The following is a 19,490-nucleotide window of genomic DNA, read 5'->3' on the forward strand; positions in this document are numbered from 1 at the left end:
TTAACTCTAAACACCTGCAAAAGATTCCTGAGGCCTTTAAAACTCCCAGCCTGGTTCATCACTCAAAACCCCAATCATGGGTAAGACTGCCGACCTGACTGCTGTCCAGAAGGCCACTATTGACACCCTCAAGCAAGAGGGTAAGACACAGAAAGAAATTTCTGAACGAATAGGCTGTTCCCAGAGTGCTGTATCAAGGCACCTCAGTGGGAAGTCTGTGGGAAGGAAAAAGTGTGGCAGAAAACGCTGCACAACGAGAAGAGGTGACCGGACCCTGAGGAAGATTGTGGAGAAGGGCCGATTCCAGACCTTGGGGGACCTGTGGAAGCAGTGGACTGAGTATGGAGTAGAAACATCCAGAGCCACCGTGCACAGGCGTGTGCAGGAAATGGGCTACAGGTGCTGCATTCCCCAGGTCAAGCCACTTTTGAACCAGAAACAGCGGCAGAAGCGCCTGACCTGGGCTACAGAGAAGCAGCACTGGACTGTTGCTCAGTGGTCCAAAGTACTTTTTTCGGATGAAAGCAAATTCTGCATGTCATTCGGAAATCAAGGTGCCAGAGTCTGGAGGAAGACTGGGGAGAAGGAAATGCCAAAATGCCAGAAGTCCAGTGTCAAGTACCCACAGTCAGTGATGGTCTGGGGTGTCGTGTCAGCTGCTGGTGTTGGTCCACTGTGTTTTATCAAGGGCAGGGTCAATGCAGCTAGCTATCAGGAGATTTTGGAGCACTTCATGCTTCCATCTGCTGAAAAGCTTTATGGAGATGAAGATTTCATTTTTCAGCACGACCTGGCACCTGCTCACAGTGCCAAAACCACTGGTAAATGGTTTACTGACCATGGTATCACTGTGCTCAATTGGCCTGCCAACTCTCCTGACCTGAACCCCATAGAGAATCTGTGGGATATTGTGAAGAGAACGTTGAGAGACTCAAGACCCAACACTCTGGATGAGCTAAAGGCCGCTATCGAAGCATCCTGGGCCTCCATAAGACCTCAGCAGTGCCACAGGCTGATTGCCTCCATGCCACGCCGCATTGAAGCAGTCATTTCTGCCAAAGGATTCCCGACCAAGTATTGAGTGCATAACTGTACATGATTATTTGAAGGTTGACGTTTTTTGTATTAAAAACACTTTTTTTTTATTGGTCGGATGAAATATGCTAATTTTGTGAGATAGGAATTTTGGGTTTTCATGAGCTGTATGCCAAAATCATCCGTATTAAGACAATAAAAGACCTGAAATATTTCAGTTAGTGTGCAATGAATCTAAAATATATGAATGTTAAATTTTCATCATTACATTATGGAAAATAATTAACTTTATCACAATATGCTAATATTTTGAGAAGGACCAGTATAGCAAGCACACGACTCATTTGATGAGACTCATTGTGCAACTGAAACATGATTTTCAGGCAAAACAAGTTAACAACCATTTGCTTCTCAACAAAGCCTTTAATATTTCAACAGAACTAAACCCATTTTGTGTGAAGACAAGGCTCCCAGCGAAGCATGATGGTGGGAACAACATGCTGTGAGGATGCTTTTTAGTCTCTGATCTGAAAGGCCTGATTCTTTCTTAATGTACTGACCTTCCACCAGCTCCTTTTGTACTTTCGTGAGGTCTGCTACAGGCAAAAGACAAAAGAATAAATGAGGTGAATTAAACCGCCTTTCTCCAGTTGCTTCCATGAAGGAAACGTTTGCCAATCACCTCGTCAATGCCTTCTGACATTTGAGCTGAATTTTACATTAGAATAACATGCTGAAGGAAGCAGTGCTTAAAGAAAAAAAAAAGAAACAAAAGGAACGTGGAGGTGTAGGTCTGAAAAAAAAACAACAAATAACAGTGAAAGGTGAGCTTGAAAGCCTTCACTTTTCTGACAGGTCCCCCAACACACACCAATAGTCCTGAAATGTCACAGTATGCTAATGATTCATTATTATAACTGGCTGCTTCTAAAAAGCAATGTTCACTGTAAAACCATAAGCGTTTTTTCTTTCATAGTTGGGACTTTGAATTTAAACCATTTTCTACTTTAACTCATCAGTATGAAGTAAATGTTTATTACACAGAGGGACGGCTGTGCAAAGAGGACACCATCTGCATTTAGATTGCTTTCACCGTGCAGATCTGGATAAACTCTCTTGGAAAAAATTATTCTGTCAAAGAAAGATGCAGCACTGATGTTTTAGCTGCTAGCTACAGGTGCACATGTATAAACTCAATCAAGGTCAAGGTAATCTTTTTTATCCCCAAGGGGCAATATGTTGTGCTTACAGCAGTCACATAAAAACACGCACGCAGCAACATTAAAAGAAAAGTCTGAGTTCATCCTCATTTTGACAAGTTTACCAAGCTGACAGCAACAGAAATAACAGATTTTTTCAGTCTGTTCGTTCTACAGCGGGGCATCATGTAGCTCCTTCCTGAAGGTAGCAGGGAAAATTCTCCCCGTAACGGATGGCTGCGGACAGCCAAGATGGTTTTAGGCTTCTTTAGACATCTGCTGCTGTGGAGTTCACAAAGTTCATTCAGGGGTATGTTGGCAATTTTACTGCATATGTTTACAATACCCAGCAGCAAGTTTTTGTTTAACTGAAAGTGACCTGTGCCAGCAAATAAAAAAAGTAAAGAACATACTCAATAAAACATCCTCATAAAACCAGAACTGACATTAAAAGTGCGAAGCTTTTGATAAAAGTGCATACGCTGGTGGGACTTTTGGCCTCTGACTCCATTTCAGCTCAAAACACAATTTGTCATTAACAGCCAACCCCCAGGTATTTATACTTCTGACACCAGCTCAACAGTTTGACTATTGATTGTTACTGAAGAGATCATTGTAGACCTATTTCCAGAGTCTTTGCACATTTCTTTTGTGTTCTCCACATTAATGCTTAAAAAGGAAACTTCACACCCGTTTAAAAAGTCACTCACTACCAGGCCAAGTTCAGAGTTCTCACTGCTGAGGAGTGAGACAAGAACCGAGTCGTCTGCAAATTTAATAATGTTTGATGGCTATGGCAGTCATTTGTATATAACACAAATAAAAGAGGGGGAAGGACAAAACCCTGGGGAATGCCAGTGGAAGCAATAAGAGACTCAGATGAAACAATATCCATTCTGACACGTTGTGTCCTCAAAGTAAAAAAAAACTCAGGCAATATATCAATATATCAACCAGGCAATATAACAGGGTATGTGCTAAAATGTGGGGTTGGATGCAATTAAAAGCCTGAATAGGAACTTAGCTACTTCAAGATGTTTAAAAATCATGTTTAAAAGTGTCCCTATTGCATCCTCTACACCTCTGTTTGACCTATAAGAGAACTGAGAAGGGTCAATTCTATCCAGTACCAGGTACAACAGTACCTCCTTTGATAATTTCTCATGAACTTTCATAGCCAGGGATGTTAAAGCCACTGACCTTAAATCATTAAGTGATTTTGGTGTTTTGCACTTTGGAACAGGGACAGTTATTGAGTCCTCTCAACCAATGAGGAACCTTGTGCAATTTTAGGGACTGGAAGATAAAACAGGATATCTGAATAGCACTGTTTTTAAGAACACGTCCTCCAATACCATCAGGTCCAGGACTTTTCTTTTCTTTGAACCCACCAAAGAGTTTTAAAACTCTGTTTTCATCAGTAGTAAAATAATCTACAGAATGTAAACTGGATCTGATTGTCTTATAACGTGCCTTGGTTTGATATTTGCTGTATAGAAATTAATAAAATTTCACTTATTTGAGGGGTTGCAAAAATCCGGAATATTTAAATGGGGAAAAATAATAATAATTCATTAAAACCCCCCAAAAAAGTATTTAACAACAAAAAAATTAATCTATCTTGAAATAGACAAAAGTGTAGAATTAATTTATTATAAATGTATGAATCACTAAATGCATAAAAACGGATAGTTAATTATAAATAAATTAAATAAATACAAAATAAACTATAAAAAAGCTATAAATACATTATTAAAACAAATCTGAGAAATAGATGCAAAATCCTACTTAAAAGAATAAATAAATAAAAATAGAAATTTATAAAAATTGTATAAAAAAGTGTAAGTTGCTATAACAAAGTATGAGAAGAATAAAAACAAATTAATGATAATTACATAATGCATACTTATCAAAATAAAATAGCATTGTGATTTTGTCCACGTTTGTAAATTACTTCTCTGTATTTCTTTTTAGTACAAGTTGGTGGCAAATGTTGTAAATGTTCTGCAGGTTTAATTTTTACCTCTAGTTGCAACCTTTCTACACGATGCAGAATACATTTTGTTTCTTTGATTTACAGTTCTGTTGATAAAGTTTTTGTTTTTTTATCAATAGAAAATTCAAACGACAAAGCAAAGGTTTTTCTTTTACAAAATCTCACATCCAGTCTGCAAGTGGCTACATACAGCAGCGCATTTAACCTCGTCTTTATTGAGCCTGAGCAAATACTGGCACCCCGTGGCCACTTGCAGGTATTGCACCATGTCGAAGCTGAGCAAAACGGCTTTGTCGTTTCAGCTCCCCTTTCTAATGCTCCTATTACACTCAACTCAAACTACATTTTCTCTTCTTTGGAACATTAGTGGAACAGTGGAAGCAGTAGTTTCAGACAGCAAGCTGAATTTCTAAATGCTTTTCAATACACTGCTCAAAAAATAAAGATCTGAATGAATGAAATATTCTCATTAAATACTTTGTTCTGTACAAAGTTGAATGTGCTGACAACAAAATCACACAAAAATCATCAATGGAAATCAAATTTATTAAATGATGGAGGCCTGGATTTGGAGTCACACACAAAATTAAAGTGGAAAAACACACTACAGGCTGATCCAACTTTGATGTAATGTCCAACTCCTGGACAGTGTGGTGCAACGTGACGTTGGTGGATGCAGCAAGACATGATGTCCCAGATGTGCTCAATCGGATTCAGGTCTGGGGAACGGGCGGGCCAGTCCATAGCTTCAATGTCTTCATCTTGCAGGAACTGCTGACACCCTCCAGCCACATGAGGTCTAGCATTGCTCTGCATTAGGAGGAACCCAGCTCCAACCGCACCAGCATATGGTCTCACAAGGGGTCTAAGGATCTCATCTTGGTACCTAATGGCAGTCAGGCTACCTCTGGTGAGCACATGGAGGACCGTGCAGCCCTCCAAAGAAATGCCACCCCACACCATTACTGACCCACTGCCAAACCAGTCATGTTGAAGGATGTTGCAGGCAGCAGATTGCTCTCCATGGTGTCTCCAGGCTGTCACGTCTGTCACATGTGCTCAGTGTGAACCTGCTTTCATCTGTGGACGTCGGGCCCTCATACCATCCTCATGGAGTTGGTTTCTAACCGTTTGTGCAGACACAAGCACATTTGTGGCCTGCTGGAGATCATTTTGCAGGGCTCTGGCAGTGCTCCTCCTGTTCCTCCTTGCACAAAGGCGGAAGTAGCGGTCCTGCTGCTGGGTTGTTGCCCTCCTACGGCCTCCTCCACGTCTCCTGGTGTACTGGCCTGTCTCCTGGTAGCGCCTCCAGGCTCTGGACACTACGCTGACAGACACAGCAAACCTTCTTGCCACAGCTCGCATTGATGTGCCATCCTGGATGATCTGCACTACCTGAGCCACTTGTGTGGGTTGTAGAGTCCGTCTCATGCTACCACGAGTGTGAAAGCACCACCAACATTCAAAAGTGACCAAAACATCAGCCAGAAAGCATAGGTACTGAGAAGTGGTCTGTGGTCCCCACCTGCAGAACCACTCCTTTATTGAGTGAGTCTTGCTAATCGCCAAAGATTTCCCCCTGTTGTCTTTTCCATTTGTACAACATCTTGTGAAATTGATTGTTAAACAGTGTTGCTTCCAAAGTGGACAGTTTGATTTCACAGAAGTTTGATTCACTTGGAGTTATATTGTGTTGTTTAAGTGTTCCCTTTATTTTTTTGAGCAGTGTATACAGTCTACAGTATAAGAGATAACAAAAACCAAAGAAGACAAGAGAAACAGGTTGCACTGCATGCCTTTTGCAGCTATTTCACTAATCAGAATCATGATATGAGCCAACAAGACAGTGGAAAAAACCCTGTCAGAGAATGATTTGGTGTCTTTTGTGACCAAAGTATTCTAAAGCTTGGACCAAACTGGTTGATCATCAAGACAATGATTCCAAAAAGACAAATGACTAAAGAAGCACATAACCGTGGTGTTGCAATGGTTCAGTCAAAGTCGAGATCTCAACTTGATTGAGACGCTTTAGAGGCTTCATAGGAGAGCTGTGCAGGAATTCATGTCTGCAAACTTCTGTGTCCCTTAACGTGACTCGTGGTTCATTGTGACAGAAAGCTAAAAGTGTCACCTGCATCATCCTGATTTTCATGTTGTGTCAAGGAGGTAGAGAGGAATGTTTAGGCTCATTCATCCCTACAAACCAACTGATTCAGTTTTCAGCCCGTGTTTTTTCTCAGTTATACGCAGTCAGAGCTGATATAAGGCAAACATAACCCAGCAGCTTGTAAGTGTAAAATTACAGCTTTAAATTGATCAGAATCTGGTTATTGATGCGGTTGTTTTTTCTTCCTTGTTTAATTTCATGTTGTGCAAATTTAAGGCCTAGAAAAGATACAGAGGGAACGCCTATTTGGAGGTGACAAAGATAACACGGATATCAGGAAGACAGACTCAATGACAACGAGACAAACATCAGCAGGAACAACTGGGACTCTTCAACATGTCTACTGTAAACTACGCAGGTAAGAGACCCTATAAAGGAAAACTCTGGCATTTCTATTTCTCAGTTTTAGACGCAGACATTTTAGACGCAGAATCTGTGTTCCGGTTCTGTTCAAACGTGCTCATCTCAGCAGAATTTTCAGCTTGTCCGCTCACAAAAGTTGTTGGGATTTTTTTGGTTGGTTTTTTGAAAAATCTTAAAATCTATGTATTGTTTACGTCTGAGATGTTGTTGTCTGCTAACACTGACAGCTGCAGATTTACCAACAGATCATGAAATGAACTATTTCTTGAGATGATAAATCCAGTAATTGTTTGAATGTTAATTTGAAGATCTCAGAACAGGTTTCCAGGTAATAAGAGATCTATAACCTTTGTTGGTTTGAAACTCCAAATAGTTTTCTGTTTTTTTGCTGAAGGAGCATGGGTCATTCTCTATTTGTTTGGAAAAAGGAGAGTGTTTTATGCAGAATCTTGTTTCTAATTCGTAAGCACAAACTTTTGAAAGCAAACCACTGAAAACAGTGGAACACCTAGCAGCTATTTGTAAGGTCTGTTTATCTGCCAGATGCCCCAAATAGTTTCAGCGTAATATTCACTCTATTTTTAGACATTCTTCTGCTCTGTAAAATATGAGCTAATCATGACACGGCATATTTATTTTTGGTGACTCAGGGGTTTGAACATCGAAGATCAACTTCATGGATAAAGATACAATGGTTCAGACAAAACAAAAATGCCTTTAATTTGTTATAAAATGAGTTTAACAGCTGAAAGAAAACATCAAACATAATTTAAAATATATCAAACAATTTTATTTTATTTTATTTTATTTTAAATGCCTTCAGTTAGGTTTAGGTTACAGAAATCTAGACATAACCTGAGTAAACCTTAGCACAGATCATTTACAGGAAAAATAGAAACAAAATCTTTTTTTCAACTATCAAGACCTACAGTGCCATTAAAAGCTATTTGCCCCCTTACTGATTAAATGTGCTTTCCTTCTTTGTCACACTTAAATGCTTCAGATAAAAAAAATTTTTATTATTTCAGATAACAATAACCTGAGTAAATACTTACTTAAATCTCATTCAACCTCACAGGTTGAACTTTGTTTTCCATAGTCATGTTACTGTTAACTTATGTTATGTCTTTATTTAATTATGCTTATGAGACACTGGGTGAGATTTACTGAAGGAAAACGACCATCCAAATTTACCTGGACTTATTTGAAAAAAAGTAATCACCCCTCTCCATGTTGAACCATGAATTAACTGGTTACCCACATTTTTAGAAAGCTGAGTTTGATGCACCTAGGTTTTTATGCATGCCTGACTGGTAGAATGAGGATATCACCTATAAAGAACCTATCTGACAACATGAAGTAGGCTATAATATCGGTAAAAGCAACACATCATGCCTGGGAATAAATAAATTAAAGAATTTATAGAAACACAGTCACTGACATGTATCACTCTGGAATGGCTTGAATGGTGATGGAACAGTGGTGAACCTTCCCAGGAGTAGCCAGCCCACCAAGAATTTATCCAAGAGCAAATTGCCAATTGATCCAGGAATAATATGACAATAAGAAAGTGACTAGACAGAAATGATATCCATGGGACAGTTCCAAAGTAAAAATAGTTGTTGAAAAAGAAGTACACAAAGGCCCGTCACACATTTCCCAAAACACATCTTGATGATCCTCAAGACTCTTGGTGAAAATACACCGTGGACTGATTAGACAAAAGTGGAGTTTTTTGGAAGATGTTTTATCTGGCACAAAACTAACACAACATTTCAGAAAAACAATATAGTGAAGCCCAACATGGTGGTGTGGCATGCTGCTTCCGGACTTGGGTTCTAGTTAAAAAAAGCTCTCTCGGAGATTACTGAGGAAGAATTTCTAGCCGAGAGCTCATAGCCTTGCTTGCATTTGAGGTATGCAGCAAGACAAAGATCCGTAGCACACCAGCAGATACTTCTTTAAATAGCCTAAAAAATGAAAATCAAAGTCTCTGAGTGACCTAGCAAAGTCTGAGCCTAAATCTTATTGGGATGCTGTGGCATGACTTTAAATATGTCACAGCGTCTATCAGGTTGTTCATGGTTAAAAAGCCTCCAATGTGGCAGAGTCAAAACAATTCTGCGAAGAATGGGTGGGAATTCTTCCCCAGCAACGTAAAAGACTCATTCCTCATTATTGACAGTGCTTGAAGGCAGTTGTTGTCGACAAGGTTGTTACAACCAGTTGTTAAGTTTAGAGGGCACTTGCATTTTCAGACAAGCCGGTCTGATTTGGATACATTTTTTCTCTTGATGATAGAATCTATTATTTGAAAGGTACTTTTTGTTTAACTCAACTTGTCTTTGTGAGATGATTAAAATTTGCTTGACTATCTGAAACACTTAAATGTGACAAAAAGCTTAGCAAAAGCTGAGGAAATCCATAGAGGCAAATACTGTTTTATATTCTGTAAAAGAATATATGGTCTTCAACTTTTATTTTAATCAAAGTAAAAGTGCACAAAAACACACAATGGATTCCACACTGTCATGATTGAATCAACAAAGCATAAAACGGAAAGACATCAGCAATGACTTCTGAAAACTGTTGCTGCCCATTGATCTGGGAAGGGTTATAAGGGCATTTCCAAACTAACCACAGCCCATCATTCTACAATAAGAATAATTGCTCTCAAGCAGAAAATATTTAAGACATTTTCCAATCTTTCCAGGAGTGTTTGGATCGTGCAACGTGCAGAAAAATGAGGATAGAATCCAGAAGCTCAATCTCAGACTGTAAAGGCCTCTGTTAGCATAGGGAATGTAAATGTTCATGACACGAGAAATGGATAAAAGACTGAACAAACATGGTTTGTTTGAAAAAGTTAAAGGTAAAGCCCCTTGTCTTTAAAAAGAATTTGGCAGCATGATTTAGGTTTACAAAGCTGCATCTAAAAGAAATGAAAAACCTCTGAAACATTGTCCTTTGGATGGATGAAGAGTCAGAATCAGAATAACTCAAGAATTCTAGGGAGAACTGCAGAGATGGTAGACATTAAAGGTAAAAACTAGGGTCGGTATACCAACATATTCTAGAGTCAAGTGTGAGACCACTTGTCCAAAAGCTTTGTAGATGTTTACCAAAGTGGGTCATCAAAAGGACAATAATCCCAAAAGGTGTGGTAAGTTTACCACAGAACAGCTCAACAGGTTTTTTAATGGCTCATTCAAAGTCTAGACCTACATCTGATTGAAGTGCTGTGGTGGCACATTCAGAGATCTGTCCTACAATAAATGTCCCAATCCTCTATGAGTTGAAGCAGTGTTTGAAAGACAGACTGATCAAATCACACTGAAAAATAGCAAGATGAACCTGGTGAAGATAAGATCAGTTTTATATGTCCTAATTCTCAAAACCCAACAACTGAACGATGGTGCTCACTTATTAACAAATCTAAAGCAACCTGACCCTGATCCCCAAAGCAGTCAGGAATATATCTAAATAAACAGTGTTAGGTATTATTTAGTCAACTCAGAGGTAAGAACGATACAGTCAGAGTTACTTGTGACAAGGGTAGCCCACTTTGCAGTGAAACTACAAAGTTTTGACACCCTATCTCTTTATTTATATACACAGTTCAACAGACAGTTCAGACAGGGTGTGTGTGTGTGAGACGGAAAGGAGGCTGGTTCACACAGAGATAACAATAATTCACACACACAGGGAGGAAGGCATAGTGCAGGTGCCTTCCAACCCAAGGTTTTTACATGAGTGATAACAAGTTTTTGCACCCATCCAACAGTCCCTCCTTTTATCACAAGTAAAAACATTTAATATAAAAACGAGTAAGAAAAATACTTTGTATGAGCGAAAACCCACGGACGGTAAACAGATTATATTTTGTGGGAAATACTCATACGGCCCCGCCGCCCTCGGCGACCATTAAAAGTTAAATGTTGATTAATACTTGAAATCATAAAAATAAAAGAATAATACTTGAAATCATAAAAATAAAAGAATAATACTTGAAATCATAAAAATAAAAGAATAATACTTGAAATCATAAAAATAAAAGAATAATACTTGAAATCATAAAAATAAAAGAATAATACTTGAAATCATAAAAATAAAAGAATAATACTTGAAATCATAAAAATAAAAGAATAATACTTGAAATCATAAAAATAAAAGAATAATACTTGAAATCATAAAAATGAAAGAATAATACTTGAAATCATAAAAATAAAAGAATAATACTTGAAATCATAAAAATAAAAGAATAATACTTGAAATCATAAAAATAAAAGAATAATACTTGAAATCATAAAAATAAAAGAATAATACTTGAAATCATAAAAATAAAAGAATAATACTTGAAATCATAAAAATAAAAGAATAATACTTGAAATCATAAAAATAAAAGAATAATACTTGAAATCATAAAAATAAAAGAATAATACTTAATGAAAACAGTGAAACATAATAAAGGAATAAAAAAATCTGCCCTGTTTATGTCATCATTGTACTTTTTCTCATTTCACTTAAGCAACAACTTCTTTCGATTTTCTGCTGTAAGGTTATTTTATGAAATACAATGTATGAGTACACTCAGGCTTTTGATGTGATTTATTTACAACATGTCATCATAATCGTCCCCTGCATTTTCGTGCATTTCTACCTGGTTCAGTGTTGCATATGCCACCATGAACAATACCAGAAATTCTGTAGGAATGGATGTACGTCATGTTCTTCCGTCAGTGTTCTGAGATGGGTCCCGTCTGATGTCCATCTCTTCTGGTTCGGTATCACCTCCTGTGGATTCTGCTTTAGACAGAGAAAGAGTCCTGCTACCAGAATTAAGCTCAGGCTTATCAGTCCTGTCCACATGTTACAGAGAGCCATTTTATAATTGGGCGCAGATCAGCTGTTTTCTTCACCGGTTTGAGACGCTGGGCCATCTTTGAACCCGGACTTCCTCTGCTACCCCGTCGGTTGGTTTGGCTCCTGTAACGGCAAAACTGGCTTACAGTGGCTTTTATGGATCCAGGAAGGCCTCTCTGCTATTTTCAGAGCTGTGGGCGTTGTCAGGAGTATTTGAAACGGCCCTTTCCACCAAGGAGTGCTCCAATCCTTCCGGTGGAGTGTCTTAATCAGGACCAGGTCTCCAGGCCTCATTCTGTGGGATAGGAGCAGAGATTATCGGCAGACCACTGGACATTTGTTCTTCTTTTGTCTGCAACATTTTATTCATCCACTCAGCTAATGAAGGTTCCTGTTGTGCTTTCTCTTTCATTCATGTCAGAGGGCAGAGAAAACGGTCTGCCATGTACTATTTCTTTGAGAATACAAATTCACATCAGCAACTTGGTGTCACGTGATCTCAGACTCAGAATATAGTGGGTGGAGCCATACAATGATGTACAGTAGGTGGCAAATGGAGTAAGACCAGTTTGATTTGGAGTTATTCTCATCCATAATTAACCAGGGATAGGCATTCGGGCCATGGCCTCCCTGTTTCTTCCATTGTTTTCCTTAATCTTTAACTGAAACCCTAATGCTTTAGAACTTAGTTCTATTAATTTATTTATAAAATGAGTTCCATTATTTGACCTTATAATCTGTGGGATACCATATGTGGGGAAGAAATGTGTCACTAGGTTAATCTATTACAACTAGGCAATATTTCTTCCCCCGTGTTTGCAACAAATTATGCATGATCTGCAAAAATTCTTTGCATAGTCAGAAATATTTATAGTGTAGCATTAATGCTTTACCAGATGTGACATATTCCCCCCTTGACACGTGGGTCTTCCCAATGTGTCACTGTAGTTGCTGTGTTGTATAACTGTTTTTGGGAGGATTGGTTTATCTTCTATCTGATAGATGTCATCTTTTTTCTGTGCTCCTCTCTTTAGCCAGGCCTTTATTTCTGTCTTGGTTGCTGACTGTTGGGCGTCTTTCAGCACGTCTGTGTCTATAAATAGCAGATCTGACATTTTCTCTTTAATAGGTTGAAATGAGTTAGTTCTGTCCCTGATGATGTTTTAAAACCTCTATTTTGCCAAATCTTAGCATGGTGATGTACTGATCTGAAAACGTATTGGCTGTCTGTGTATATAGTAAGTATTTGTCCCTCATGTAATTCATATGCTCTTACGACAGCATATAATTCTGCTGTTTGGGCTGAGCATGTATTGGGTAGAGATTTAGCTTCTATTATCCTATCGATGGTTGTTATTGCATAACCAACTCTATTCTTTCCATATTCATCTTTAGATGCTGAGCCATCTACAAACACAACACATGAATCTGGTATAAGGGTTTGAGAAATGTCTTGTCTGGGTTTTGTGTCTTCTTCAACTTTTGCTTTATAAGAATGTGGTTTTCCATCTTCTGCAGTAGGTATTAGAGTACTTGGATTTAAAGGGCACATCTTTTTAGAGTTATGTTTGGCTGTGATAATAATAGCGATGTCAGTGTGATATGCCTTGCATGTAGCGTCAGGTGCTTCTCTTAATATTCCTGACTTCAACATATCTTGTATTACTGGCTTAGTATCTTCTTCAGCTTCTGGCTTTAAGGGGTATTGACGGACTAATGGCCTTTTTTCAGATATTAGTTTAACCTTGTATGGTGGGAACCCCTTTATAAGCCCTACATCAGTTGATGATTGGGACCACAGTTCAGGTGGGACAGCAGATAGGGCAGGATGCATGTTGCTCTCAGCTAAGCCCTGTATTTGTCCCTCTGCCTCATCTAAATGTATCCTTGGATGGACTTTGACTATCCACGCCAGAATGAGCTTCCAGATTCCTGTATTAGGATCTACCTTTGACAGTGTCAGTGCTGTTCCTGCAGAGGTTTAAAGCCTCTGTTTTTCCAAATTCTTATTATTCTTTTTTATCATATATTATAAAGTAAGTCCTTATTACATTTAAAAATGAGATCACTATTTTTGGTAATTGCTATTATTATAAATAATGCTTGGTTTAGTTCTTATTAAAAATAAAAATAAAAACTCACTCACTGATGAACACAAAAAATGAAGGGCATATTATATCTTATAATCTTAGTTTGTTTTACCCTGTTTTATAGATACAACATACAGTTTCAGTCAGCTTTGTATTTAGTTCAAGTAACTAAAGTTTGTTTCAATTAACTAAAGTTTTATCTATTTCAGTCCAGTCCAGTAATTCTGTTAAGGTTAATTTAATCTTATGTTAAGTTTGAGTCTAATTCAATCATTTTGAACCTGACTGGAAAAAGTCTAAACATCTGAAGTCAAACACAGATATTTGGCCACATGAAAGTTTAAATAACTTGTTTGTAAAAGAATTATGAAACATTGAAGACGGGTCTATGAACTTTCTTATGGTTATCAGTATTTTCAGTAGAGGTAGAACCTTTGCCATCTTTAAATGATTTTTTGAAAAAGATTCTGGAAACCTTATTAAGATATAAATTTGGCAAAGATCATCAGAACATCAGACCTTTATTAGCGATTTTAAAGTCCCTCAAAGATGCATTACAATGAAATCAGTCATTCCCATTCACACACGTTCACACACTACTTACTTATTTCTCTGTCAGAGTCATTTTTATTTGCAAAGATTTGAACATAATTTGACTTCTATTATTCTTAAAATGCACATTGTTTCCTCATAACCCCTTTTGTTTCCACAAGGTCTGTTTTGAACGCTTCAATTCTTTTTTTTTTATTCACCAAGAATCAATAAGGTGGTCTTAGTGGGTCCACCTTAAAGGTGTTATCTGTTGGGTGTCATGTTATCATTGTCAGGTCAGTGAGGTTCATAAGTCAGTCAGAACCTTGGTCATTTGGTCTGTGCACATAATGTTTCATAGATCCAGCCTATGATTAGTCAGCAAAACCTCCACCTATAGGAGAAAAATTGATTGTTAATGAATGAGCTGCATTTCCTAGGAACACTGTCTTCCTCCTGGATGAGCATCACCTGTTGAAAAACTTTCATCATTGTTTGTTTCACATATTCAATCAGATCTTTATATTATATCAGTAGGTGAAGTTGTTAGTATCTCATGTAGACTGACATATACTGTTGCATTTGGAGAGGATCTCAGATTAAATAAACATAGTTAGAGCTTCAATCCAGGTTCATTTTGTGTCTGCAGACTTTAGCCAATTTATCTTTTTATTTTAGACATAAAGAGCAAGATTCAAAACATTTTCAAAAGGCAGATTGTGGCAGAATGTAGACAAAACTGCTTATTGATTGACAAAATAACATTCAAGCACACAATCACCATATTAAAAGGCTCTACTTCTAGAGAATCACTAAACTTCTGAGGTCCGGTTTTGGCCCGCGGACCTTGAGTTTGACACATGCAGAGGTAGAGTTACAATTTTTTTTTTCAGACCTTTCAGCAGAGACAGGCTTCTGCTGTTTGCAGAAGTTTTATCTTTGTTTTCAGGCAGCTGCATCTCTTTGTCAAGGTCGTTTCACAGAGCTGAAATTTAACTTCTCTCAAAGAGGAAAAATCAAGAATGCAAACAATCTGAGCCAAATATGGAATTATTTCCCTGTAAAATGAATCTTTTGCATTTTATCATGATATTGTTAGTAGTATAACACCATAGAATGATTTTTAAAGCACCTGTTTCTCACTAATGCTTGCCTACAAAATCTTTTACTCTCAGATTACTTCTTTAACAACTCTAGTCATTGTTCACTGGGTTGTCCAGTTGGACAGTTTCCATGTTGTCCACATTGTCACCTCCTCTTTTAACTTCTTTTACCACGTCCTCTAAAACCATCTCTTAGTCTTTATAATTTGGGGCTACCTTGGTATTCTAACCTGGGATGGGTGGCAGTCCGCCCCCCTTTATTTGTTTTCAGTTAAGCTGAAAGGTTTTTTTCTGTGCTTTTCTTAAGGCCTCAGTATTATGGCTATGTCAGTTAAAAGCTGCTCTTATTGTTGTTTTTTTAATTAAACTTTTTGTTTTAATCTGTTTATCAACTGTGTGCACTCAGGGACTGAAAAGTCCCCTTTGAAATTATAATCTGGCAAGGTTTTTTATTGTCTCTTGAATCTTTTGAATGCATAATCTCCAGTTTAAGATCCCGTGTAGTTTTAGGATTTCAGTGATAATTAAGTTACCTGAAAATCCGTATTTTTATGCCATCGTGTACATATTTCTGTTAAATCAGAGATTTTTCTCTGTTCTTTCCCCATTGTTCTTTGTTATTTTTCTCTTTTTAGTTTTCATTATTTCTAATTTTAGATCCCCTTGTAATTTTAAGACATCCTTTGTATCTAATTTGCCCAAAAACCCATGTTTTTTATTTTTTATTCCATCTATGACAGATCATACCTGCTCCTTTTACATAGTTCTCCATAAACTTTACCTCCCCTTCTAAGTCAATTAGTTTACTTTGTTTCTTCCCCATTATGTTTTATGTTAGTTTAATTGTAGTATAAATGTCCCAGATAAAAGGTCACTGGCATGAGACTTTAAGGAGAGGACATTAACACGCCCTTCTACTGCGACTAATTCGCAGCGGTGTTAATTTTCTGGAATGAAATCCGACCTGAATCTCCAAAGTCACCAGTACGTAGTTTTAATCTGGGCAAAAGAAAACACAGGACTAGCAGAATCCTGCTATGATTCTATTAAAATGCTTAGTCCTCCATACACACACAACACAGTCACACAGTTAGTTTCAGGTACCTTGTAATTTTTCTAAGTTAACTTGGTGTTATTTTATGAGCTCAATTTACTCCGTTCTTTTTACTTTTATAGCGCTTATTCTATTCCCTCGCAGGGGAATAACCCTTAGTCGTTTTATTTGGCCCCCTTCTTGGCGGGGCCCTACCTTAATTTGTCACTATTCCTTTCACGGTGGAATAAAACCATCCCAATGCAGCGTCCTTACCGGCGACGCACTACCAACGACTTTTAAGTACTTTTCTTCTTTTATTTATATAGCGCTTACTCTATTCCCTCGCAGGGGAATAATCCTCAGTCGTTTTCTTTAATCCCCTTCACGGCGGGATTGTACCAAATTTGTCACTATCCCTTTCACGGTGGAATAAAACCATCCTAATGCAGCGTCCTTACCGGCGACGCACTACCAACGACTGTTAAGTACTTTTCCTATGAACTGAATTTTAAAACTGTCTCACCTCGGAGTTGACTTCTTGGTGACTCTCTGGACCCTGTGAGAGTCACCCCGTGCCGAGGAAGGTGATAACCCACTGGCCAGGTGTGAATTCACACACACCGGGACTTTCAGCCACTCCGGCTAATGGAGGCTGTGCAGCGGTGCTTCGCTCGACGTCAGGCTTCCCCCACGGATCCCAGAGTCACTGTTAAAGCAAAGAGAAATAAGGTTATTGAATTAATCCGGCTACGAAGGACCAATAAATGTTAGGTATTATTTAGTCAACTCAGAGGTAAGAACGATACAGTCAGAGTTACTTGTGACAAGGGTAGCCCACTTTGCAGTGAAACTACAAAGTTTTGACACCCTATCTCTTTATTTATATACACAATTCAACAGACAGTTCAGACAGGGTGTGTGTGTGTGAGACGGAAAGGAGGCTGGTTCGCACAGAGATAACAATAATTCACACACACAGGGAGGAAGGCATAGTGCAGGTGCCTTCCAACCCAAGGTTTTTACATGAGTGATAACAAGTTTTTGCACCCATCCAACAAACAGGGACAAAGAGTTGTGATTTTTTGTAATGTAAGGAGGCATCTAATCTCAGAATTTCAATACATTGACAAAACTGGCTGCTAAAAATGAAAAATCTAGTGACAACTCTTATAGTGTCACACTTTGGTTTATCTACCCCAGACACCTCAAATTGACACACCAGACCTCACAATTGATCAAGTTTACAAGCTTCCTGTTAACATTTACACCAGGCACTCCGATGAGAATTGTGATGCTGTGACGAATGGTATATTTCTATCCAACAGGGTTCAACAATGGCATAGATCCAAATGAGAGGAGGATTATTCTGGTTGGGAAGACTGGAGTTGGGAAGAGTGCCACAGGAAACACCATCCTGGGGAGGGAGGCTTTTGAATCAGACCTGTCTCCATCTTCTGTAACGGGAGAATGCCATAAAGCCAGAGGGGCCGTTGGTAGTTGGAATGTGGCTGTTATTGACACTCCAGGATTGTTTGACACTAACTTTACCCAAGCTGATGTGTTGAACAAGATCAAGATGTGCATCTCCCTGTACGCTCCGGGTCCTCACGCCTTCCTGTTGATTCTTGAGTTGGGCAGGTTCACACAGGAGGAAAAGGATACCGTCCAGATGATCCAGGCCACGTTTGGAGAAGATGCTGAGAAGTACACAATGGTGTTGTTTACTCATGGAGACCAGCTGAAGAATCAGACCATTGAAAACTTTTTTTCAGAGAGCCCAGACCTAAAAGCCCTCATTCAAAAGTGCAGTAACAGATACCACGTCTTCAACAACGAGGTCAAAGATCCAAAACAAACCTACTTGCTTTTGGACAAGATTGACAGGATGGTTAGTGTCAATGGAGGAGGGTACTACACCAATGCGATGTTTGAAAGAGCAGAGGCTGCCATAGTGAAGGAGAAGGAGCGAATACTGAAAGAAATGGAAGAACAGAAAGAGAAGGAGTTGGAACAACTCAGAGTTAAATACACTGAAAGTGTTTACCGCAAAGAGGAGTCCAAACTAATCATGCAATACCACCAGGATGCCCGCGCTCGAGCTGAGAGGTCAAACGAATTTCTTGCCGCACCGGTAATCGCTGTGGCTACGACCTGCGGTGCTGCCATTGGAGGTGTGCTGGGTGTGTGTGGGGGTCCGATCGGAGTGGCAATCGGGATCGCGGCTGGAGCTGCAGTTGGAGCTGCTGTTGGAACTATGGCAATAAAGGTTAACAAAAGCTGTCATGTGCAATAACACAAAAAGGGCCAATTAAGCTTTCAATCCTTCCCTGATCAATGAAATATTACCTGAAAGGTAGTTATTTACTGTCAGCTTTATTTTCTATAGATGAAATCATTTAACGAACATGATTGATAGGGTCTAAAAAAATGTTTAGTTAAATGTCTAATTAAATGTTACTGTCTTGTGAATTCCTGAAAGGAAATGTTATACATCAGTATGAAATATTTTTTACTTGTCTGAAAGACTGTTGAACTGCACATGCTGGGCATACTGGGTATGTACTGGCAGCGCAATGCTGCATCTTGATGTAATCCATTTTCACATTGACTACTGGGAAGCCTCTTAAACTTTAAGGCACGCAGATCTGGAGATTTTGGCCGACAAAAATCTACATTGACTAAAATCAAGCCACATCATTGTTTGACCAGGATGCTAATGTCAATACCCAGTTTACCAAACCTAAACACCCCTGGATGAAGTTCTTTTTTTTTTTTCAAGTTGTCAGTTTACTGATGTAAATCTGTTTAAATCTGAATTAATTGTCTTCATTTTAATACCTCTTTTCTCTCAGTGGTTCTGTAAACTGTACCATTCTGAAACTTTAAAAAGCTATAAATAAAGAAATATATGACATGAAAATAGAAGGCTTGTTTTATTTTAGACATATTAAAACTATACAGCATTTATATTGATAAAGTTGACATTATTGACCTTTCAAGTTCTGGTTACAGCTTTCTAGCTTCTGAACATGTGATTTCATGGTTGTTTCTATTCTGATAAAGTGATTGCTGGATGGCCTGTCTAATAATGGTTGTAGTTAAAGTCA

At 38.4% G+C, this 19,490-nt stretch overlaps 1 protein-coding gene across 1 annotated transcript; it reads left to right on the top strand.

Annotated features, from left to right (window-relative positions):
• The first annotated feature begins 6,619 nt into the window (after positions 1–6,619).
• LOC124855808 (GTPase IMAP family member 9-like) lies at positions 6,620–19,206 on the top strand. The gene is made up of 2 exons (XM_047345908.1): positions 6,620–6,755; positions 17,709–19,206. Exons 1-2 carry the CDS (start codon positions 6,734–6,736, stop codon positions 18,674–18,676), a joined length of 990 nt encoding a protein of 329 aa, XP_047201864.1. The 5' UTR covers positions 6,620–6,733; the 3' UTR covers positions 18,677–19,206.
• Positions 19,207–19,490: the final 284 nt, after the last annotated feature.

The sequence above is a fragment of the Girardinichthys multiradiatus genome, chromosome 19 (assembly GCF_021462225.1).
Source record: "Girardinichthys multiradiatus isolate DD_20200921_A chromosome 19, DD_fGirMul_XY1, whole genome shotgun sequence".
NCBI lineage: Eukaryota > Metazoa > Chordata > Actinopteri > Cyprinodontiformes > Goodeidae > Girardinichthys > Girardinichthys multiradiatus.

What these genes read in the sequence shown, in the direction of transcription:
- LOC124855808 (XM_047345908.1), top strand. Translation starts at nt 6,734, where the DNA reads ATGTCTACTGTAAACTACGCAG. An exon ending in GTCTACTGTAAACTACGCAG is followed by an intron (nt 6,756 to 17,708) that starts GTAAGAGACCCT and finishes TCTATCCAACAG; the next exon opens with GGTTCAACAATGGCATAGAT.